Source organism: Hyaena hyaena, unplaced genomic scaffold (genome assembly GCF_003009895.1).
Source record: "Hyaena hyaena isolate Hyena2069 unplaced genomic scaffold, ASM300989v1 scaffold_769, whole genome shotgun sequence".
Lineage (NCBI taxonomy): Eukaryota > Metazoa > Chordata > Mammalia > Carnivora > Hyaenidae > Hyaena > Hyaena hyaena.
Window position 1 is genome coordinate 258,070 of NW_024081401.1, and position 25,490 is coordinate 283,559.

General features: G+C 39.0%; 1 protein-coding gene and 1 long non-coding RNA gene across 4 annotated transcripts in view; both read left to right on the forward strand.

Annotated features, from left to right (window-relative positions):
• The window catches only part of UNC13B (unc-13 homolog B), a 218,630-nt gene that overhangs the window by 45,499 nt on the left and 147,641 nt on the right, over positions 1 to 25,490 (forward strand). For all 3 annotated transcript variants that reach the window (XM_039218603.1, XM_039218604.1, XM_039218605.1), the window contains exons 4-6: positions 8,121 to 8,238; positions 9,179 to 9,302; positions 15,391 to 15,464. In XM_039218603.1, coding sequence (XP_039074534.1) covers positions 8,121 to 8,238; positions 9,179 to 9,302; positions 15,391 to 15,464 — 316 coding nt within the window. The remainder of the gene's footprint in view (positions 1 to 8,120; positions 8,239 to 9,178; positions 9,303 to 15,390; positions 15,465 to 25,490) is intronic.
• LOC120221296 lies at positions 17,284 to 19,772 on the forward strand. The gene is made up of 3 exons (XR_005525774.1): positions 17,284 to 17,338; positions 18,413 to 18,414; positions 19,721 to 19,772. It is a non-coding gene; the product is annotated as an uncharacterized LOC120221296 (long non-coding RNA).

The window sequence follows — 25,490 nt, forward strand, 5'->3', positions numbered from 1 at the left end:
TAGAGGTGAGGGGGAATGAGTGGGGAGGGGCAGAGAGAGAGAGAGAGGGGGATGGAGGATCTGAAGCCAGTCCTATGCTAACAGCAAAGAACGCGATGTGGGACTTGAACTCCCAAACTGAGATCATGACCTGAGCTGAAGTCAGACACTTAACCCACTGAGCCACCCAGGTGTCCCTGCTGGTGGTATTTTGATGGGGATTGCATTAAATGTTTAGATTGCTTTGGGTAGTATAGATATTTTAACAATGTTTGTTTTTCCAATCCATGAGCATGGAATGTTTTTCCATTTCTTTGTGTCTTCTTCAAATATCTTTAAGTCTTCTATAGTTTTCACAGTACAGATCTTTTACTTCCTTAGATTTATTCCTAGTATCGTATTGTTGTTGTTGCACTTGAACATGGGATCAATTCCTGGATTTCTTTTTCTGCTGCTTTGTTATTGGTGTACAGAAATGCAAGGGATTAAAAAAATTTTAGTGTTTTATTTATTTTCGTGAGAGATACAGATTACGAGCTGGGGAGGGGCAGAGAGAGAAGGAGACACAGAATCCAAAGAAGGCTCCAGGCTCTGAGCTATCAGCACAGAACCTGATGTGGGGCTTGAACTCATGAACTGTGAGATCATGACCTGAGCTGAAGTCGGACGCTCCACCGACTGAGCCACCTAGGCACACCAGAAATGAAACAGATTTCTGCATGTTGATTTTATATCATGTGACTTGGTGAACTCATGTATTCTAGCATTTTTTTTGGTGGAATCTTTGAGGTTTTCTATATAGAGTATTATGTTCTCAGCAAAAAGTGTAAGTCTGATTTCTTCCTTGCCTATTTGGATGTTCTTTAATTTCTTTTTGTTACCTGATTACTGAGGCTTAGACTTCCAGTACTGTGTTAAATAATAATGGTGAGAGTCAGCATCCTTGTCTTGTTCCTCAAGGATAAAGGGTCTCAGGTTTTCCCCATTGAGGATGACTCATTAGCTGTGGGTCTTTCATATACGGCCTTTATAATGTTGAGGCATGTTCCATCAATCCCTACTTTGTTGAAGGTTCTTATCCATAATGAATGCTGCATTTTGTCAAATACTTTTTCTGCGTCTGTTGAGAGGATTATATGGTTCTTATCCTTTCTTGTATTAATGTGGTATATCACGTTGATTGTGAATATTGATTGTGAATATTAAGCCAACCTTGCATCGCGGGAGTAATTCCCACTTGGTCATAGTGAATAATTTTTTAAATGAACCTTTGAATTCGATTTGCTAGTATTTGTTGAAGTTCTACAGCCATGTTCATCGGGGATATTGGCCTGTAATTCTCCTTTTTAGCGGGGCCTTTGGTTTTGGAATCAACATAATGCTTGTTTCAGAGAATGAGTTTGGGAGCTCTCCTTCCATTTCTATTTCTTGGAACAGTTTGAGAACATTAGGGATTAACTCTTTTTTTTTTTTTTTTTTTTTTACAAATAGTTTATTGTCAAGTTAGTTTCCATATAACACCCAATGCTCATCCCCACAAGTGCCCTCCTCCATGCCCATCACTCCCCCCCCACACTTCCATCAGTCCTCAGTTTGTTCTCAGCGTTCAAGAGTCTCTCATGGTTTGCCTATCTCCCTCTCTCCCACTATTTCCCCCTTCTTCTCTCCCACGTTTCTCCGTTAAGTTCCTCCTAATCCTCCTCTATGTGCAAACATATGGTATATGTCCTTCTCTGCTTGACTTATTTCACTCAGCATAACACCCTCAAGGTCCATCCATGTTGCTACACATGGCCAGATTTCATTCTTTCTCATTGCCATGTAGTATTCCATAGTATAGATAAACCACATCTTCTTGATCCATTAATCAGTTGATGGACACTTAGGCTCTTTCCATGTTTTAGCTATTGTTGAGAGTGCTGCTATGAACATTGGGGTACATGTGCTCCTATGCATCAGCATTCCTATATCTCTTGGGTAAATTCCTAGCAGTACTATTGCTGAGTCCTAGGGGAATTCTATTGTTAATTTTTTGAGGAATCTCCACACGGTTTTCCAGAGGGGCTGATCCAGTTTACATTCCCACCAACAGTGTAGGAGGGTGCCCGTTTCTCCACATCCTCGCCAGCATCTAGAGTTCTCTGATTTGCTCATTTTAGCCACTCTGACCAGCGTGAGGTGCTATCTCAGTGTGGTTTTGATTTGTATTTCCCTGATGATGAGGGACGCTGAGCATCGTTTCATGTGTCTGTTGGCCATCTGGATGTCTCTTTGGAGAAGTGTCTGTTCATATCTTCTGCCCATTTCTTTACTGGATTGTTTGTTTTTAGGCTGTGGAGTTTAGTGAGACCCTTACAGATTTTGGATACTATCCCTTTATCTGGTAAGTCATTTGCAAGTATCTTTTCCCATTTGTCAGTTGCGTATTAGTTTTATTGATTGTTTCCTTTGCTGTGCAGAAGCTTTTAATCTTGATGAGGTCCCAATCATTTATTTTTGCTCTTGATTCCCTTGCCTTTGGGGTCCATCCCCTTACTTTCAATCTGCAGGTGTCTTTGGGTCTAAAATGAGGCTCCTGTAGGCAGCTTATAGATGCATCATGTTATCTTTTTTTAAATCCATTCTGGTACCCTATGTTGTTTGGAACACTCCATTTACATTCGGAGTGATGAATGAAAAATAGGAATTTACTGCCCTCGTGTTACCTGTAGAGTTGGTGATTCTGGTCATACTTTCTGGTTCTTTGTAGTTTTTGTTTTGTCTCTCTGTTTTGTTTGTTTTTCCCCCCTCGACTCAAAGAGTCTCCCTTAAAATTAGTTATAGGGCTGGTTTAATGATCACAAACTTTTTGTTGTTGGTGTTGGTGGTGGTGGTCTGGGAAGCTCTTTATCTCTTTTATTTTGATTGACAGCCTTACTGGATAGAATATTCTTGGACTCATATTTTTTCCCATTCAGCACATTGAATATATCTTGCCACTCTTTTCTGGCCTGCTAAACTTCTGTGGACAACTGTGCTGCAAACCTGATCTGTTTTCCATTATAGGTTAAGAACTTTATTTCCCTTGATGCTTTCAGGATCCTTTCCTTGTCTGTGTATTTTGTGAATTTGACTAAGATCTGCCTTGGTGGCTGTTGGCTTTTGTTGAATTCAACGGGAGTTCTCTGTGCTTCTTGGATTTTGATGTCTGTCTCCTTCCTCAGATTAGGGAAGTTGAAAATTCTAATCTGCTCACATAAACCTTCTGCCCCTTTTTCTTTTTCTTTTGGGATTCCTATGATAATGGATATTAGTATGTTTTATTATATCACTGAGTTCCCTAAGTCTGCCTTTGTGACCCCTAACCTTTGATTCCCTTTTTTCAGGTCCCTTATTTTTCATAATTTTATCTTTTATGTCACTAATTTGCTCCTTTGCCTCATGTATCCTTGTTTTTATGCCTTCATTTGTGTTTGCACCTGGGTTATAACATTTGTAATTTGAGCCTGACTAGACTTTGGTTCTTATATTTCTGTGTCTCCCCCTCTCTCTGCCCCTCCCCAACTTGTGCTCTCTGTCTCAAAAATAAACCTAAAAAATTTTTTTTAAAATTTAAGAAATGACACTTCTTTGTTTTCCTCTGAAATTTCAGGAATTCTTGCTTCAGAAAAGGGGTGAGGGGCGCTTGGGTGGCTCAGTCAGTTAAGTGTCTAACTTCAGCTCAGGTCTTGATCTCACGGTTTGTGGGTTCAAACTTTGAGTTGGGCTGTGTGCTGACAGCTCAGAGGCTGGAGCCTGCTTCAGATTCTGCGTCTCTCTGCCCCTCCCCTGCTTACATTCTGTCTCTGCCTGTCTCTCAAAAATGAATAAATATTTAAAATTTTTAAAAAAGGAGAAAATTGTAGAATATCTTTTTCTTTTTTTTTTTTTTTTTTTTAAATGTTTTATTTATCTCTAGGAGAGAGAGAGACAGCGTGAGCAGGGGAGGGTCAGAGAGAGAGAGAGGGAGATACAGACTCTGAAACAGGCTCCAGGCTCTGAGCTGGCAGTCAGCACAGAGCCCGACGCGGGGCTCGAACCAACGAACCGCGAGCTCATGACCTAAGCGAAAGTCGGACGCTTAACCGACTAAGCCACCCAGGCGCCCCTATCTTTTTCTTTTTTGAGAGAAAGAGAATGCATGTGTACATGAGTGGGGGAGGGTCAGAGAGACAGGGAGAAAGAGAATCCCAAGCAGGCTCCACACGTTCAGTGTAGAGCCTGATGTGGGGCTTAAACCCACAAACTGTGATATCATGACTTGAGCCAAAATCAAGAGTCAGACACCCAACGAACTGAGCCAATCAGATGCCCCTAGAATATAATTTTTTAAAAGTTTATTTTCAGAAAGAGAAAGAGAATATAAGTGGGAGACGGGGAGAGAGGGAGAAGGGGAGAGGGAAAGGGAGAGGGAGAGAGAGAGAGAGAACAGAGCCCAATGTGGGGCTCAAACTCCTGAACCATGAGATCATGACCTGAACCAAATCAGATGCATAACCAACTGAGCAACCCAGGTGGCCCTGGAATATAATTTTGAAGAACTAGGCAAATCATTGAGCTTCTCTGACAACCAGTTATGTTACCTTTAAAGATTTATTTATTTACTTACTTACTTTTTTGAGACAGAGAAGGAAGGACAGTTGGAAAGAGAATCTTAAGGAGGCTCCATGCCCACTGCAGGGCTTAAGGCTCCATCTCATGACCGTGAGATCATGACCTAACCAAAATTAAGAGTAGGTCACTCGGGGCGCCTGGGTCGCTCAGTTGGTTAAGCATCCGACTTTGGCTTAGGTCACCATCTCATGGTTCATGGGTTTGAGCCCCGCATCGGGCTCTGTGCTGACAGCTAGCTCAGAGCCTGGACCCTCTTCAGATTCTGTATCTCCCTCTGTCTGACCCTCCCCTGCTCGCTCGTGCACGCATGCTCTCTCTCTCCCTCTCTCAGAAATAAATAAAATGTTAAGGAAAAAAAAAAGGTCACTCAACTGACTAATTTACCTAGGGGCCCCAGGGCTATATATCCTACAAGGTTATGCTTGTTTTCTGGGAAGTTAGGAATGAGGGTGTCAAACAAGAAAATGTATTAAAATTGCTGTGAGATTTGAAGTTGAAGTACAATTGCTTTACAAATACTATCGTGCATCTCAGGCGCAAAGAGATGATTATTTTCATGTAGATACATTACAATCCTTCAGGGTTTTAATATATTGCTTCTTATAGTACCATTTAGGAAACTTGTTTATAAATAGTTAAAAGGTAAGATTATGAGGAGTTGGGCTAAGACAGTAGTGGAAGGGGTAGTTAGAAGGAAAGAAGATGTTAAGGAGGTAGACTTTGCTTACATGATTGGGCAGGTGTCATGCTACTTACTAGGATATTGGATAGTATAAGGTCAGTTATAGACAAGGTTATATTTGAGGTTCTTACAGGACTAGCAGGAAGAGAGGTACAGAATATGGTTAGGAACTTAAACCTGGCACTTAGGAAAGAAGTCTGGGTTAGAGAAATATTTTGATTAGTTGGAGCTGTAGGTATAGATGAGAAACCTTAGGGAGAGAGTGAGTAAATTGAGGAAAGGGCTTGGGGTAAAAACCTGGAGAGCACCAGGATTTAAAGTGGGACAGGCGAAAAAGGAATGAACAGAGAGATAGAAGGAGAAATAGGACATAGTGGTGTCCTGGAAGTTGAGAGAACTGGGGCTTCAAGAAGAAAGAGGGCAGTGTTGTCACATTTCTCACTGGTTGCCTATCTCCCAAGATTATAAACTGCAGTCATTCCCTTTCTCTGTTACAGTGATGGGAGAACGAGACCCTGCGTTCCTTTCTTTATACATGTGGTGTGCAAAGTCAGCTATGAATGGTCTCCAGTCTCTTCCTGTGTTAATGACATATAAACCTAGCAATCCTACTTTCTTCTGACTTCCAGTTGGTAGTAATAATCACTTACTGGTATAACTGTTCATGGTATGTGAAACCTAGTGATCAGCAGCCTCTCATCAGCATAAGTAGCTTTATTCTTATGTGTTTATTTTCAAGTTTCCTCTAGCACTTCCTCTCTCAACCTTTCTGTGATATGTGTGATTTTTTTCCCTCTTGCCTGGAGATGCTGTGTGAATTTTGTTCTCCTCTATTACCCATGGTTTTTATTAGCTACATTGTCTTCTTTTCTGCTTCTATTCTTTATTTATCCTACTCTGTTCTTTTGTCACTGGCAGCTCCATTGCTGGTTTCTTGTCTGTCTTTCTCCTCTTTCCTTATGTGTTATGTGGCAGTATCTGATACTCATTTTTGTATTTCTCATTATTTATCTTTAATATTTCTGTATCTTATTTCCAGGACTAGATTATTCACTAAAGGCAAATTAGGAAGGGCATCTTTACTTAGAATTTGTTTAGCCCAAAAATCTTAAATATGTACATGCACGTATACTGTTGACTCCCCCAGAGCTTTGGGGATAAGGCGTAAACAGAACTCTCAGGCTTTTAGTTGGTCCTACTGAACACACATAGATGAAACAAGAAGCTTATTTTAGAAGATATCCTAATTGAGTTTTCTTCCCCAGGGTTTCTTGCACAACAGATTTTTTTTTTTCTCTTTGTCTAACCAAGTCAAGCTGTAAAGACCTCTGGCTATATTTTTCATCAGTTGTCTTGAGATGTTGTTTAGGATTTGCTTTAGGAACAGTACGTATGTATCCCCAAGCAATTTTTCTTTTTCCAGATTGAAAAGATGTAGGGTTGTCATGTGTCTTTTCTAAGGCAAATCAATTATTTAGGCTTAATGAAACTGTGTGACAGGAAACTTAGTTTTGCCACACTGTGAACACCTTAACTGAGTGGCTGAGTTTAGTCACCTACTTTGTGGTTTTGAACAGCTCTCCAGATAGCTTGGAAGGTTTTAGAGAGAGGAATTGGGTCCTGTATTGTGTGTCTTGCCCATAGCACCAAACCATATGTATTATATATGCTCAGGAAGCATTAATTAAATGAACAAATGGACTCATTAGTACATTATTCTATTGAATTTATGTAAGGGTAAATTTTCTTTGCTTCACTTCTTTTCAACACAATTGATGAGAATTCTGTGGTTGTAATACCACATCCTAAACATGTGAATTTGAGAACATGTATCTTAATAGATCATAGAAGCCAAGCTTTCTCTGACATGTGAATTTGAAACTTTAGGTGATGAATAGCTTTGTCTTCTTGGGACTACCTTTCTGCTTTTTCTGCTAGAATTGGCCTTTTCTTATCTTTCATCTCCTTTCAAATCGTGTATTTCAACAAGTGCTTTATGGAGTATATTTTTAGCATTACTGGTTATGTGGTTCTTTCTGGAATGACTTCTTTTCAAAAACATTTTCCTAGTTGTTGTTATAGGAAATTTGCTGTGTTTATCACGATCCTGTGGTAAACATTTTGTTTATAAGTGACAGTGTTTTACTTTGATAATGACTAATAGGTTCTCGAGGGGCTGAGTAATGTGAACCGGCACACTCTAGTATCCCTTACCTGCCTCTGACCACAAGGACCCATCACAATTAGATATTCTCAGGGGCCCTTTTACTTCTGATTGGAATCCCTTTCATAAATTTTGTGAAGAAGCTTTGATTTTTTTTCCCTAAGTTTCCTATTTATAGTTTGTAATTATCAGTTGAAAGCAGTGTTACTATTCATAATACAACTGCTTAGTATGTAGAGACTATAGGCATGCAGCCCTGGCAATAATGACCTCATTACTTACCCCCATTTTTTTGTGTGTGAAAATGTATTAATCTAACAATATTTGTAGCTCCAGAAGAGGGGTAACCCAGATGGAAAAAAACATTTTTGTATGGATACTTGGGTAGTTTTCTAGGAACCTAAAGAATGGTTGTAGCATTCTGGAACATTTTGATTTTTCCCTGACAGTAGGATCCTGGTGAGAAAGTATTCAAAGTTTAGCAAAACCTTCAATATAGTAGATATATGATTCATATTATCTGGCTTTTTTTTTAAAGTAACCTCTACACCAAAATGGGGATCAAACGCACAACCCCGATATCAGGAGTCACGTGCCTTTCCTACTGAGCCAGCCAGGCACCGCTATCCGGCTTTCTTTAAAGGGCTTTCTTCTTTCTTTCAGTGAGATTAGTCGCCTGGACCTGGGTCTGAGTGTGGAGGTATGGAACAAAGGACTGATCTGGGACACCATGGTGGGGACCGTGTGGATTGCATTGAAGACAGTTCGTCAGTCGGATGAGGTCAGTCAGTGCATTGCCCATTTGGAGGTACATTTCTAGCTCATACTTATCTCCATCCTACCTCTATTCAGCTAATACTCATCCATGTATCCATGCATCTCAGACTGTTCTGCCCCTCTTCCAATTAGTGAGCACTATCCTGGGAGCAGTCCCATTTAAACTTCCTCAGCCTGGGTCCTGTTCTCTGCTTTAATTCTTTGAGTCACTGGTTCCCAGGGAACTGATTTCAGTCTTCCGTCTTCCACATGTAACCCTAAAAGAGTTTAAGGAATTGCCATGCATGGCAGTTGTTATTCATATTGTCTCTGTACATTATTTCCAAGATTAATTTTCTACTCCATTTTTCCAGATAAATAAACACAGCATCATTTCCCCATAGATACATTCACTTTGAACCTAGGAGAAAATGTATTCTTGTTAGGCTTTAAGCTTGACAATGTGTCTTCTCTGGGAGTAGGGATATTGCAGATATTCCTCTATCTCCTAAATTCTTTTAGTTCGGGCTATGTCTCTACTTCCCCAGGCAGACTGAAAGTTCATTTTTATTGTGGCCTGAGTTCAGGTCTGCTTTAACTAGCAATGTGAGTAGCTCTTTACTGATTAGAAGTAGCAACATATTTTAAGTGATACTGTCATTAAAAATTGTGCAGATTAGATAATGATCCATGGATATGTTTGGTTTTTGGGTGTGGTACTCTGGACTTCTATCTTTAGTGGGCAGAGAGCTGAGCACAGTGAAAGCTGCTCTTCCACCAAAAGGGGAGAATGGCAGCCACATGCAGCAGAGACAGATTGTGACAGTGGTGTGTTTGCCTCATCAGGATGTGAGTGGTCCTCAGGAGCTCTGCAACAAGGAAATTTAGAGGAAACACCAGCTCTTAAACCAGGAGGAGAAGAGACATGAAGGAGTAAAGTTTAATCTCAGATCTCTGTTTCATAGGAAGGGCCTGGAGAGTGGTCCACGTTGGAGTCAGAGACCTTGATGAAAGATGATGAGATATGTGGAACTAAAAACCCAACTCCTCATAAGATTTTGCTTGATACAAGATTTGAGTTGCCTTTTGGTGAGTCTGTCAGGTTAGACTTTAAAAACCATTTAACACTTATTACCATATTATTAACCATTGTTTGCTAGTCTCATGACTGTATTTTTTGCCTTGTCAGCTATCTCTTTTGAGGTCATTCTGTCTTCTCCTACCCTATTCCCTCTAAAATCTAGTCTAGGTGCAGACTCTAGAATGGTGCTCATTAAAGAATCCACACTAAATGCAATAAGTTTTCTGTGACTGTTTATTTTAATAACTTAGGAAATACTTGCTTTTTAGAGAACATCAATGACTTATTCTTTTGACAATTTAACATTATTTTGAAGTGAATGTATGCCTTATGATTTATCAACTTAAACACTGAAGTAACATTAATAGAAAAGCTATTTAAAAATTTTTAGGGGTGCTTGGGTGACTTACTTGGTGGACCATCTGATTTCGGCTTAGGTCATGATCTTGCATTTGTGAGTTTGAGCCCTGAGCCCCGTGTTGAGTTCTGTGCTGACAGCTCAGAGCCTGGAGCCTGTTTTGGATTTTGTGTCTCCCTCTCTCTCTGCCCCTCCCCTACTCATGTTCTGTCTCCCTCAAAAATAAACATTAAAAAAAATACAAATAATTTTTAAAATGGAAAAATACATGTTTATGGCAAAAAATAGGTTTTTTACGTATACAGTTTTGCTAGGAAATGGATCTGTGGAGTTCCTCACACTGTCAGTCCATCCCTTAAATTAAATTAATTTATTTTTATTTTAAGTAGGCTTCATGCCCAATGTGGAGCTTGAACAGACCCCTTAGATCAAGGGTTGTATGCTCTGTAGACTGAGCCAGCCAGGTGCTCCCCCCTCTTCACTGTATTTTAAACAGACATTCTTCTCTTTCAACACTGCATCACTTATGTTGTCATTGGTGGCTGTGTACATTTCTGTCTAGATTTTGAGTTTCATGAGGGGTCTTGTGTACTTTGGTAACTCTAGAGTTTGCTTGGCACATAATAGGTTTCTGATAAATGGTTTTTTGAATAAATGTTAAGGTAAAATCTCAGATAAGTAAAGTCTGTCTTTGTGAGTTAATGTGTGTGTGTTAACATTGTGCCTCTGTCATAGCCCCATTTGGGATACAGTTTTAAAAACCTTAATGAAGAGTCCTTTTTTTTTCTTTTTTGATGTTTATTCATTTTTGAGAGAGAGAGAGAGAGAGAACATGAGCTGGGGAGGTACAGAGAGAAGGGGAGGGAGAGAATGGTAAGCAGGCTTCACACTGTCAGTGCAAAGTCTGATGTGGGGTTCAGACCCACAAACTGTGAGATCATGAGCTGAAACCAAGAGTCTGAAGCCAAACCAACTGAGCCACCCAGGCCTCCCTGAAGGGTCCTTCTAAGGAAGAGCTTGCAGAATACCATATTTTGGCGAAGGAATTTTCTTTTGGGCATTCAGAAACCTGTGAAATACTCTGTTCAGTTATATACTATTATCTTTTGGAAATAGTAATGTGTGGGGTGCCTGGGTGGTTCAGTCAGTTAAACGTCTGGCTTTTGATTTCAGCTCAGGTCATGATCTCCTGGTTTGTGGGTTCAGGCACCATTTTAGGCTCCATGCTGATAGCGTGGGATTCCTTCCCTCCCTCCCTCCCTTCCTTCCCTCTGTATCTCTCTGTCTCTCTCATCTGTGTATTCTCTCTCTGAATATAACAAAGAAATAGTAACATGGTTTTTTTATTATGTGGAAAGTTCAGAAGATACAGATTTGCAAAAGGGACATTAAAATTTCTAACCTTACCAATTGGAGATGTGTTTTACATGTTGATATGTTTCATTTCTTTAATTTTTTTATGCACATAATATAGTTTTTCCTATAAAATAGCACTGTATATATTACATTCTAACCTATTTTGTTAACTAATTATATAAATAAGTGCATATAAAATAAATGCTATTCCTTTATAATATTTTCCATGATTGATTTTATTTTATTGTAAGAATACACAATGATAATAAAAGTAAAATTTGTTGACCAATTACTGTGTGTCAGTAGGTATATCACTAAGCATTTTTTTACAGATTTCCTCATATAATCATCATTTTAATCCTTTGAGGTGGACCGAACTATTATCTCTGTTTTGGAGATAAGGAAGCTGAGGCACAGAATATTTAAGTCTTTTGCCCAAGGTCACATAGCTAGTAAGTAGTAAAACCAGGATTTAAACTCCAGTGATTTGGCTTTGGAACTTGGGCTTTTAATTTAAACTATAATACATTTAACCATTCCTCTTGCTAGGTATTTTGATATTTCAAAGTTTGTCCTGTTTTAAACAGTACTGCAAGAAACATCCTTGTAGCTCTGTATTTTTTAAAAACTATTTTGAGGGGTGAGGCAGTGCACAGTGGTTTAAAAATTTAAAAATTCTGTCTTCATCACAAATCTGATCTTTTCCTTATAGACTAACATGATTAGTACTTTCTTGTTTATCTTTCCAGAGCCAGTCTTTAAATAACAAAAGTGTATGTATAAATTTCAACCTCTTTTAAAAATACAAATAGTAGGGGTCACCTGGGTGGCTCAGTCGGTTGAGCATCTGACTTCAGGTCAGGTCATGATCTCATGGTTCGTGCGTTTGAGCCCTGCATCAGGCTCTGTGCTGACAGTTCAGAGCCTGGAACCTAGTTCAGATTCTGTGTCTCTATCTACCCCTCCCTGCTCGTACTCTCTCTGTCTCTGTCTGTCTCTGTCTCTGTCTCTCTCTGTCTCTGTCTCTCTCTGTCTCTCTCTGTCTCTCTCTCAAAAACAAACATTAAAAAAAAGGATATTCTAACACATTTGCTGCACCTTGCTATTACCATTTAACAATGTACTTTGGTGAATCATTATACATCAGAACATATAAACAGCTCTTCCTCCCCTTTCATCTCTTTTTAACAAGTGTAGAGTACCCCATTTTATGGATAAGAAAGAACTATATAAATTAGGTTGTAGGTTACTTGAAGGTTTTATTATAAAACTTTGAAACATTGCCACTAGTTGCTGAAGAGCTGTTTGAGGGGAAGGAGGTGAACATTTGGACCAGAGGATCAAAGGAGAAAGGGCAGGATTTGATTTCTTCATGTGGACTACTGGAGAATATATCTGTTTAAATATTTCTAAAGTTGATCTGATCCATATGTTGCCTAAGTGTTTCTCTTTTGTGTTAGATATAGAGATCTACTTGATTTTATTTTTATTATTTTTACTGAAATTTTTTAAGTTTATTGACTTTTTGAGAGAGAGAGAGAGAGAGAGTGAGCAAGCACGCGGGGGAGAGGTAGAGAGAGAGGGAGACCAAGGATTGGAAGCAGCTTCCCCCCTGACAGCAGAGTGCGGCACAGGGCTAGAACTCCTGAACCAGGAAATCATGACCTGAGGTGAAGTTGGTTGCTTAACCTACTGAGCCACCCAGACGCCCCTTACTTGATGTTTTTAAAAGATCTTTTTTTGGAAGTTGTCACAGTCTTATTTTATGGGTTGATTCTCAGTTTTAAATACATAGAAATGAGGATATAACATTTTTTCTTAACTCTTTTTTAAAAACCTTATTTATTTTTGAGAGAGCATGAATGCACCTGACTGGGCGGGTAGGGGCACAGAAGGAAGGAGAGAATCTCAAGTGGGCTCTAGGCTGTTAACACACAACCTGACCTGGGGCTCGATCCCACCAACCTCAAGATCATTACCTGGGCCAAAATCAAGAGTTGGACACTCAACCAACTGAGCCACCCAAGTGCCCTGAGAGAGAGAGAGAGAGAGAGAGAGAGAGAGAGAGTCTTAAGCAGCCTCCACGCTCACTGCAGAGCCTGAGGTAGAGCTTCATGGCCTGAAGTAAAATTAAAGAGTCAGATACTCAACCAACTGAGCCACCACGGTGCCCCCCCCCCTTTTTTTTATAGTAGCCATCCTAATGTGTGTGAAGTGGAATCTTCTTGTAGTCTTGATTTTTTTTTCCTAATGATCAGTGATGTTGAGCATCTTTCTGTATGCTTATTGGCTATTTGTAGATCATCTTTGCAGAAATGTCTATCAAGTCCTTTCTTGATTTTTGAATTGGATTTTTGTTATGTTTTGAGTTTGAGGAATTCTCTGTTCTGAACATTAATTCCTTATCAGATATATTTTGTAACTGTTTTCTCCCAATCTGTGGGCTACCTTTGGTTCTGTTGATTCTGTCTCTTGATGCAGAATTTTTTTTTTGATGCAGAAATTTTTTTAAAATTTCATGAAATCCAATTTGTTGGCATTTTCTGTCATGGCCTATTCCTTTGGTGTTCTTTCCAGCAGATCATTACCAGATCCAATGTACGCAGCTTTTGCCCTGTATTTTCTTCTAAGAATTTTATAGTTTTAGGTCTTCAGTTTGGCTTGATTCATTTTGAGTTAATTTTTCTATGTGGTATTAGATAAACGTCCAACTTCATTGTTTTGCACATGGATATCCAGTTTTCCCAGCACCATTTGTTGAAAGATGATTTTCCCTATTGAATGTTGTTTTTTGTTTTCTTTTAAGATTTTGTTTAAGTAATCTCTACAACCAACATGGGCTTAAACTTAGAACCCTGTAATCAAGAGTCACATGCCCTTTGGACTAAACCAGCCAGATACTTCTGTTATTGAATGTTCCTGGTACTCTTGTCAAAAAATCATTTGTAAGCAGAGAACTCTAGATGCTGGCGAGGATGTGGAGAAACGGGCACCCTCCTGCACTGTTGGTGGGAATGTAAACTGGTACAGCCCCTCTGGAAAACAGTGTGGAGGTTCCTCAGGAAACTAACAATAGAACTCCCTTATGACCCAGCAATAGCACTGCTAGGAATTTACCCAAGGGATACAGAAATGCTGAGGCATAGGAGCACAGGTACCCCAATGTTCATAGCAGCACTCTCCACAATAGCTAAAACATGGAAAGAGCCTAAGTGTCCATCAACAGACGAATGGATCAAGAAGATGTGGTTTATCTATACCATGGAATACTATATGGCAATGAGAAACAATGAAATCTGGCCATGTGTAGCAACATGGATGGACCTTGAGGGTGTTATGCTGAGCGAAATAAGTCAGGCAGAGAAGGACAAATACCATATGTTTGCACGTATAGGAGGATTAGGAGGAACTTGACGGAGGACCAAGGGGGAGAAGAAGGGCGGAAATGGTGGGGGAAAGGGAGAGAGGCAAACCATGAGAGACTCTTGAATGCTGACAAAAACTGAGGACTGATGGATGTGGGGGGGAGGGGGGGATGGGCATGAAGGAGGGCACTTTGGGGATGAGCACTGAGTGTTATGTAAAAACTAATTTGACAATAAACTATTTGTAAAAAAAAAAAAAAAAAAAAAAAAAAAAAAAAAAAATCATTTGTATGTGAAGGTTTATTTCTGGGCTCTCTATTCCATGTTTTCTATGTTTGTGCCATGTTGTTTTGATTATTATAGTTTTGTAGTAAGCTTTGAAATTAGGAAATGTGAATCCCCCAGTTTTGTTCTTCCTTTTCAAGATTGGTTTTGGCTATTTGGGATCATTGGAATTCCCTGTGAATATGATCTTTTTTTTTTCCCTTAGGAGTTTTAGAATGAGGTTTCCTATTTCTGCAAAAAAAAATAATTGAGATTTTGATAGTGATTGCATTCAATATGTAGGTCACACTGGGTAGTATTGACATTTTAACAATGTTAAGTCTTCTGATCCAGTGGGAATAATAGAATATTATTTTATTTCCTGTGAAATTCAAGAGCCTATTCATGTCAAGAACCAAGCCCACCGGTAAAATTAGTCCATAACTTTCTACCTTTTTAAAAAAATTTTTAATGTTTATTTATTTTTGAGACAGGTAGGCAGAGCATGAGTGGGGGAGGGACAGAGAGAGAGACACACACAGAATCCGAAGCAGGCTCCAGGCTCTAAGCTGTCAGCACAGAGCCTGACGTGGGGCTAGAACTTACGGACCGTGAGGTCATGACCCAAGCTGAAGTCGGATGCTTAACCTGCTGAGCCACCCAGGTGCCCCTGATTATTTGTTAGAATAAAGGATAATTGATGCATGATTATATTATTAGCTTAGTAATGTAATTTTTTCTTTTTCATGGTAGATATCCCAGAGGAGGAAGCCAGATACTGGACTTACAAATTGGAGCAAATCAATGTCTTGGGAGCTGACAGTGAGGTAGGAATTACATTATTTACACTACAGAGATGGGAGAATATTTCGTTTTTTTTTTTAATTAAAACAATTTTTTATTATAGTGAGCACAGCTGGGGGAGAGAGACAAAAGGAGAGAGAACGTTAAGCAGGCTTCATGCTCAGAGTGGAGCTTGACACAGGGGTTGATCCCACAACCCTGGGATCATGACCTGAAATGAAATCAAAAGTCAGATGTTCAACCGACTGAGCCACTCAGGCACCCTGGGGAAAATATCTTTATAGGACACTTTGTTTGTCAAGGGAGGGGGTACCCAGGAGCATGTTGAAGAATGAAAGAATTTAAGCTGCATTAAAGAAACAAGGCAGCTGGAAGATCACTGGACATTTAGAAGGATCTATCTCCCACTTTTTCTGTTTTTCTCATTGTTCTCCATTAATGGCTGAATTGGCACTAGTCTGGTTCTAGACTCTTGGGATGGGAGCTTATACTAGGGAAACTGTTCTCTTGTTACAGAGATGAGCAGAAGGCATTTCTTCTGCTAATTTCCACATGTTCGGGCATACAATTGACCCTTGGACAGCGAGATTTTGAACTGTGGGTCTAGTTATACAGATTTTTTTCTTTAAAAAAATTTTTTTTAATGTGTTTTATTTATTGTGGAGAGGAGGAGACGGGGAGAGGGGGAGAGGGCGCATGTGAGCAGGGGAGGGTCAGAGAGATAGGGAGATACAGAATCTGAAGCAGGCTCCAGGCTCTGAGCTAGCTGTCAGCACAGAGCCCAACGTGGGGCTTGAACCCATGAACTGTGAGATCATGACCTGAGCCGAAGTCGGATGTTTAACCGACTGAGCCTCCCAGGCACCACTACACAGATTTTTTTTCTGATAAATATAGTACTGTAAATGTATTGTAATGTGTGATAATGTAAATGTGCGTGATTTTCTTAATATCTTTTTTTCTCTAGTTTATTGTAAGAATACAGTAATATGTATAACATACAAAATATACATTGACTCTTTATTGGTAAGACTCAACAGTAGGCCATTAGTAGTTAAGTTTTTGGGGGATCAAAAGTTACATGTGAACCTTTGCTTGTGTCATTTGTTAGGGTCAATGTCCCTAACCCACCCATTGTTTGAGAGTGAACTGTAGGGGTTTCATTGATGGCTCAGTCGGTTAAGCATCCAACTTCGGCTAAGGTAATGATCTCACAGTTTGGGAGTTCAAGCCCTGTGTCTGGCTTTGTGTTGACAGTAAGGAGCCTGCTCAGATTCTGTCTCTTTGCCCCTCCCTCCCTCCCTCTCTTTCTCTCGAAATAAAAAAAACTTTTTAAAAAGTCAACTGTAAATTGTTATTTGTAGGTTCTTTCTAGGGATGCTTAGATGATTACACTGTTTGGCCTTGTCTTATCTCCAGAGATAGCTCTGGTGCACAACAGGGAAAACTGACAACTCAGTCTAGGCCGTCAGGAATGGGGAATGTTTTAGTTATTGCTGGTGGAGGGAAAAGATAACATTTTCACTTTTGGACATGTTGGGCTGTTACAAAATTGGTCTGATTATAAGGTAGAATTGGAGTGCCAGTAGTTATTTCAATGGAAATGTCTGGTAAGCACCTTCATGAAAGAAAGAAAGAATATGAAGCTCAGGGTTAGATAGGGTGAGGAGCTATTGACATAGGATTCATGAACATAATGGTAACATTTGAAGTCCCAGGAATAGAAGAACTCAAAAATGTAGAGTATGTAAAAAGTATTTTTTAAAAAATTTTATTCTAATGTGAGAGAAAGAGTGTGCGTGTGAGAGAGCGCAAGCGCACCCACCTGCCACCTGTGCAGGGGAGGGGCAGAGAGAGAGGGAGACACAGAATCTGAAGCAGGCTCCAGGCTCTGAGCGTTCGACACAGTGCCCGATGCGAAGCTTGAACCACGCATGGACCATGAGGTCATGACCTGAGCCCAAGTTGGGCACTTAATTAATTGATTGAGCCACCCAGGTGCCCCTGTAAAAGGTATTGAAGAACAAGGACAAAACCTTGGAGAACATCAAATATAGAATATGGAAGAAGAGATGGAGAAGGAACTGTCTGAAGAGAGCAAGTAGGAGGAAAGAAAAAGATTCATGGAATAAAGGGTAAAAGGGTTTTAAAGCAGAAATTCTTGATACTCTCGAATGTTAATGAGAACAAAGATGATGAGTAATGAAATGAGCTGTCACATTTGGCAATTACTGACCAGTATCTGTAGATTAGTGCAGGATGCCAAAATGCAATGTTTTGTTGAGTGTATTAGTTTCCAAGGGCCGCCATAGCAAAGTACCACTAACTAGGTGACTTAAAGAAATAGTTTATCCTCTCACAATTCTGAAGGTTAGAATTCTGAAATGAAGCTCTTGGCAGGGTCATTTCCTTATGGACATTCTGAGTAACTGTCCCATGGCTCTCTTCTGCCTTCTGGTAGTTTTCAGTAGTTCTTGCTGTTCCTTGACTTGAAGACCCGTTGTTCAAATTTCTTCCTGTTGCCACTGCCTCCTTGTGTGTCTCTATCTCTCATCACAATGTGTTCACTTTGTGTGTCTCTGTCCAAATTTACATTTATTTTGTAAGGGCAATAGTCACTGAACTAATTTGATTACATCTGCAGAACCTGATTTACAAATAAGGTCACATTCATAGGTACTGGGGATTAGAACTTCAACATTGTTTTGGAGGAACACAGTTCAGCCCACAGTGAGGTAAATCATAGGTAAGAAAATGGAATTTGTGACAAGGATCAGAGTTTTTTCTTAATTCACCTGAATCCTCTGTAGACTATTATTTAAACTATGTAATTCTTATGGCCAAGCCAGCACCTCAACTCTTCTTTGTTAAAAGTTCCAATCTTCTCTCCTTGAGATTGCCAAATCCACTCTATCTTTGTATCACTTTACCCTTTGTATTTTGTTTGTTTTCCCATAGCCTGGGTGTAGAGTGGTATACATTTTACAAATTCCTATCTTCTTTGTTTTCTTAGTAAAGAAACAGATTGGTGGGCACCTGGCTGGCTCAGCTGGTAGAACATGTGATTCCTGATTTCACGGTTGTGAGCTCAAGTTCCATACTAGGTGTAGAAATTACTTAAAAATAAAATCTAAAAAATATTTTGTACTTTTGATTTTATAGACTTTACTGGATATCACTAGAGAGAATCAGATGAAGAGGTTAAAACAATAAAAAACCAAACGTAACTTACACAAATACGGAAGAATTTTGTAAGTTCTAAAAATGGTGGTTCTTGGTCTGTGGTTCTCAACTTCCTCTAAGATTTTTGCTTTTTGTTTCTATTCTAAGATTTGGAGTTCACTAAGTTTACTTCTTTCATCCCTCCCTTTATCACCTGTTGTTAATGTTTTTAATAACTTTATTGAAACATAGTTCTTAAAGTTCACACATTTAAAGTGTAAAATTTAGTATATTCAGAGTTGTACATCCTTAGAACATTTGCATTACCCCATAAGGAAATCTAGTGCCCTTAGCCATCATACTCCCAATTCTCTTATCCTCCTTAGTCCTAGGCACACACTAATCTACTTTCTATCTAAACATTGACTTATTCTGGACATTGCATATAATGGAATTATACACTTCATGGTTCTTTATGATTTTCTTCTTTCATTTAGCATAATATCTTCAAAATTTCTTCTGTGTTGTGGTATGTATGCTACTTCATTCTGTTTCATTGCCAAATAATATTCCTTTGTATGATTATACTACATTTCATCCATTTATCAGTTGGTGTAACAATTAGATTGTTTCTACTTTTTGGCTGTTAAGGGTAATGCTCCTATTAACATTGATGTACAAGTTTTTGTTTAGACATATGTTTTCTCTTGGGTATACACCTGGGAGTAGAATTGCTGGATCAGATCAGATGGTAACTATATTCAGCTGTTTTAGAAATTAGACTTATTTCCAAAGTGGCTGTACCATTTTACATTCTCACCAGCAGTGTACAAGGGTTCCCTTTTCTCCATATTTTTGCTAACAGTTGTTGAATATAGCCATCCTAACAAATGTGAAGTGGTATCTTATTCTGATTGCTACTTTATTTAAAAATTTTGTTATTGAAAAGTAAGTAGAACCTGAAAAGTAAGTAGAATTACTTCTCTCTTTTTGCTGTAGTATTTTTTTTTTTTTTTTTTTATTTCTAGGAGAGAGAGAGAGACAGCCTGAGCAGGAGAGGGTCAGAGAGAGAGGGAGACACAGACTCTGAAACAGGCTCCAGGCTCTGAGCTGGCAGTCAGCACAGAGCCCGATGCGGGGCTCGAACCCACGAACTGCGAGATCATGACCTAAGCGAAAGTCGGACGCTTAACCGACTAAGCCACCCAGGCGCCCCTTTGCTGTAGTATTTTAAGACCAATCTCAGACATCATCTTGTCTCACTCACAAATATGTGAATACTTCTGCAACTTTAATATATAATGCCTTTTTTTAATGTAGATAAAAAAAACCATACACCTTGAACACATTGCATTTAATAATTTCTTAATGTCATGTCAAACCTAATAAGTTCAGATTTCCTTTGATCTCAAAGATGTATTTTCACAGTTGATTTGTTCAGTTCAGGATCCAAGCAAATTATTCACATTTAATTATTTCTTGTAAATAATTTTTATTCTGTAACTGTTTCCCCTTCCCTCGTTTTTTTTTTTTTAATTTTTTAAATGTTTTATTTATTTCAAGGAGAGAGAGAGACAGCGTGAGCAGGGGAGGGTCAGAGAGAGAGGGAGTCACAGACTCTGAAACAGGCTCCAGGCTCTGAGCTGGCAGTCAGCACAGAGCCCGACGGAGGGCTCGAACCCACGAACCATGAGATCATGACCTAAGCAAAAGTCGGACGCTTAACTGACTAAGCCACCCAGTCGCCCCTTCCCTCGTTTGTTTTATAGAACCCTGCATATTCTGGATTTGGTTGATATCCCAGAAGTTTTATTTACCACATTCTCCTATCTCTGTTCTTTTAAACTAAAATTATATCTAATAGTTTGAGGATTAGATTGAAACTTAGATTGAATTTGTTTTTTGGTAGGGACATGGTGTCTCATCTCACTTTAGTGATGTTAAAATTCAATAGTGGAGATGCACTTATTACTTGTGGTTACTTTCACAAGAAACATCCATGTGAAAAAAAAAATTAAAAAGTGGATTCAACTGGTGTCAGCCACTGTTCTCCATAATAAAGCTTTCCCACCAGCCTTCCCACTTGGTTTTAGCAGCAGATAATTATTATTTAATTAGGGCTTAGAAAATGATTTTCTAATTATATTATCCTTCCACCTTTATCTACTATGATTTGTGTATGAAAAAACTTTCTCTTACAGCTCTTTGGTTCACTTGTAATAAAATCTGTACAAGGAAAACCTTTGTTAATTTTTTTTTTTTTTTAAGTTTTATTGTTTATTTTGAGAGAGAGAGAGCGAGCATGAGCAAGACAGTGTGTGAGCAGGAGAGGGGCAGAGAGAGAGGGAAACACAAAATCCAAAGCAGGCTCCCGGCTCCGAACTCTCAGCGTAGAGCCCAATGTGGGGCTCAAACTCATGAACTGTGAGATCATGACCTGAGTTGAAGTTGGATCAGACACTCAACCAAGTGAGCCACCCAGGTGCCCTTCAATTTGCAAAATAATAGGCAACTTCTCAAGGCAATGAATGTGTTTTCTTTTTTTAGTAGTGTATCATTATGAATATGAGTTTTGATACTGATTTGTTTCAACCCATTATAGTCATTATTCTTTTCGATACTAAAATAATCTCCTCTTTCGTTAGTGGTATCTTCACGTTGGCTTCTGTGTACTTTTTTCTGTTTTTATCATGTAAAAATTTTAAGGAGGCATAAAAATAGAGGGAATAATAAAATGAAACCAGTACACTTATTCCCAAGATTCAGTAATTATCAAGAACTTGTCATATAATTTAAAAAACACGGTGTAGAATCTTATCTTATTCTCCGGTGTGTATTTAATAGTTCTCATCCACAGGAACCCCCTTGGGTCAGAAGTACCAAGTCAAGACTGGATTAGGGATCTGCCACTTGGCAGAGTTGGATTGTACCACTTTTTATTACTTTTCCTTCTCATGGACTGTTTTTCACTATTACAAATGTATGCTGCAGTGAAGATCTTTGAGCCTATTTCTCTGTGTTTATGAATGAGGGATTCTTTGGATATATATGCCCAGGAAGTAGAATTGCTTAGTTGTGGGATATGCTCTGTTCAACCTTACTAGATATTGCTTAATTGTTCTCCAAAATAATTGTACCAATTTACATTACATTTCCAGCTTCTTTATATACTTATACTTGCTACTACCAGATTAAAAGCATTTGCTAATTGGGGCACCTGGGTGACTCGGTTGAACATCTGAGTTTGGCTCAGGTCATGATCGCGCAGATTGCAAGTTCGAGCCTCATGTCAGGCTCTGTGCTGACAGCTCAGAGCCTGGAACCTGCTTCATATTCTGTGTCTCCCTCTCTCTCTTCCCCTCCCCTGCTGTCTGTCTGTCTGTCTGTCTCTCAAAAATAAACATTAAAAAAACTAAAAATATAAGAGTATTTGCTAATCTAATGATTGTAAAGCATTATTGTTTTCATTTCCATTTGTCTGTTTATTGGTGACATGCAGTCATTTATTCAACAGATAACTTACCAAACACTAAATATCAGCCACTGTTTTTAGATGCTTGGTAAACATCAGAGGTTAAACAAAGATCCCTGTTCCCATGGATCAAATAGGAGATAGACAATTAGCAGGAAATGTAGTAAATACAGTAAGTGTTAAAGTATTCCTAATCATTATGAATGGTATATTTAAAAAGTACATTTTCTAATAGTTCATTGCTGTTATAAGGCAGTGCTTTGTTCATATTTTTAGTATTGATTGTATACAGCGACTTTTAAAACTTTATTTTAATTTCAGTGTAATTAACATACAGCATTATATTAGCCTCAGGGGTACAGTATAGTGATTGAACAATTCGGTGTATTACTCAGTGCTTATCATGTTAAGTATACTTTTTTTTTTAAAAACATTTATTACTGAGAGACAGAGAGAGACAGGGCATGAACAGGGGAGGGGCAGAGAGAGAGGGAGACACAGAATCCAAAGCAGGCTCCAGACTCTGAGCTGTCAGCACAGAGCCTGACGTGGGGCTTGAACTCACAAACTGTGAGATCATGACCTGAGCCGAAGTTGGACCCTTAACCGACTGAGCCACCCAGGTGCCCCATACTTCTTAATCCCCTTCACCTAGTTCACTCCCACCCATTCTCTATATTTAAGAGTCTTTTTTTTTTTTTTGTCTCTTGTTTCTTCCACATATGTTGGAAATCATGTTACTGTCTTTCTTTGACTTATTTCACTTAGCATTATACTCTGTAGCTCCATCTATGTTATTGCAAATGGCAAGATTTCATTCTTTTTTTAGTGGTTGATTAACATTCCAGTGGAAATATATACTGCATCTTCTTTATTCATTCATCTATTGATGGACACTTGGGTTAATTCCACAATTTGGCTATTGTAAATAATGCTGCTATAAACGTAGAAGTGCATATATCCTTTTGAATAAGTGTTTTTGCACTCATTGGGTCAATACTGAGTAGTGAAATTATTGGGTTGTATGGTAGTTCTGTTGTCAGTTTTTTGGGGAGCCTCTATACTTTATTCCACAGTGGTTATACTGGTTTGCATTCTTACCAACAGTGCATAAAGGTTTCTTTTTCTCCATATCCTCACCAACACTTGTTTCTTGTCTTTTTGGTTTTAGCTGTTCTGACAGGTGTGAGGTGATATCTCATTGTGGTTTTGATTTGCATTTCCTTGATGCTCAAATGATGTTGAACATTTTTTCATGTGTCTATTGGCCATCTTTGTTATCTTCATTTTTTTTTTCTTAATTTGAACTTTATTTTTAATGTCAAGTTAGCTAACATACAATGTAGTCTTGGCTTTAGGAGCAGATTCCCATGATTCATCTCTTTCATACAGCATCCAGTGCTCATCCCAACAAGTACCTTCCTCAGTGCCCATCACCCATTTTCCCCAGCCCCCCACCCCATCAGCCCTCATTTTGTTCTCTGTATTTAAGAGTCTTTTATGATTTGCCTCCCTCTCTGTAATTTATTTTTCCTTCCCTTCCCCTATGGTCTTATGTCAAGTTTCTTAAATTCCACATCTGAGTGAAATCAGGGTATATTTTTCTTTCTCTGACTGACTTATTTCACTTAGCATAGTGCCCTCCAGTTTTATCCACATTATTGTAAATGGCAAGATTTCATTCTTTATCATGGCTGACTGATATTCCTGTGTGTGTGTGTGTGTGTGTGTGTGTGTGTGTGTACACACACCACATATTCTTTATCCTTTTATCAATTGATGGACATTTGGGCTCTTGCCATAATTTGGCTATTGTTGATAGTGCTGCTGTAAACATTGGGGTACATGTGCCCCTATGAATCAGCACTCCTGATTACTCCTTTACTTTGGGTAAATTCCTAGTAGTGCTGTTGCTGGTCATAGTGTAGTTCTATTTTTAATTTTCTGAGGCACCTCCATACTGTTTTCCAAAATGGCTGTACCAGTTTGCATTTCCACCAACAGTGCAAGAGGGTTCCCCTTTCTCCATATCCTGTGTATTCTTTTGGATGAAAAATTCTGAATATATCTGTTAGGTCCATCTGGTCTGATGTGTCATTCAGAGACATTGTTTCCTTATTAATTTTTTGCCTAGATGATATGTCCATTGAGTATGATTATTAAAGTCCCCTACAATCATGGTATTATCTATACATTTATTTATGTTTGTGATTAATTGATTTATCTCTTTGGTTGTTTACTTGTTGGGGGCATAAACATTTACAATTCTTAGCTCTTCTTGATGGATAGATCCCTTAATTATGATATAATGCACTTCTCTTATTACAGTCTTTGGTTTAAAATCTAGTTTGTCTGATATAAATATGGCTACTCTGTGGCTAAAATGAACAAATCACGAGACTCTAGATGCTGGCGAGGATGTGGCAGCACCCTCCTACACTGTTGGTGGGAATGTAAACTGGTGCAGCCCCTCTAAAAAGAAAAAAGTGTGGAGTTTCCTCAAAAAAATTAACAATAGAACTCCCCTGGGACCCAGTAGTAGCACTGCTAGGAATTTACCCAAGGGATACAGGAGTGCTGATGCATAGGGGCACATGTACCCCAGTGTTCATAGCAGCACTCTCAGCAATAGCTAAATCATGGAAAGAGCCTAAGTGTCCATCAACTGACGAGTGGATCAAGATGTAGTTTATCTATACAATGGAATACTACATGGCAATAAGAAAGAATGAAATCTGGCCATGTGTAGCAATGTGGATGGAACTTGAGGGTGTTATACTGAGTGAAATAAGTCAGGCAGAGCAGGACAGCTACCATATGTTTGCACATATAGGTGGATTAGGAGGAACTTAATGGAGGACCATGAGGGAGAAGAAGGGGGAAAATAGTTGAGAGGGAGGGAGGCAAACCATGAGAGATTCTTGAATGCTGAGAACAAACTGAGGGCTGATGGGGGTGGGGGAGAGAGAAAGGGGAGTAATGAGCACGGGGGAGGGTACTTTTGGTATGAGAACTGGGTGTTATATGGAAACCAACTTGACAATAAACTAAGAAAAAAAAAGTATGGCCACTCTGGCTTTCTTCAGAAATCCATTAACATGATAGATGGTTCTCCATCCCCTAACTCTTTTTTTACCTTTTAATTTTTTAAAAGTTATTTTTTAATTTACATCCAAGTTAGTTAGCATATAGTGCAACAGTGATTTCTGGAGTAGATTGCAGTGATTCATCCCCTATGTATAACACCCAGTGCTCATCCCAACAAGTGTCTTACTTAATGCCCCTTACCCATTTAGCTCATCCATCCTCCCATAATCCCTCTAGCAACCTTCTGTTTGTTCTCTGTATTTAAGAGTCTCTTATGTTTTGTCCCTCTCCCTGTTTTTATATTATTTTTGCTTCCCTTCCCTTATCC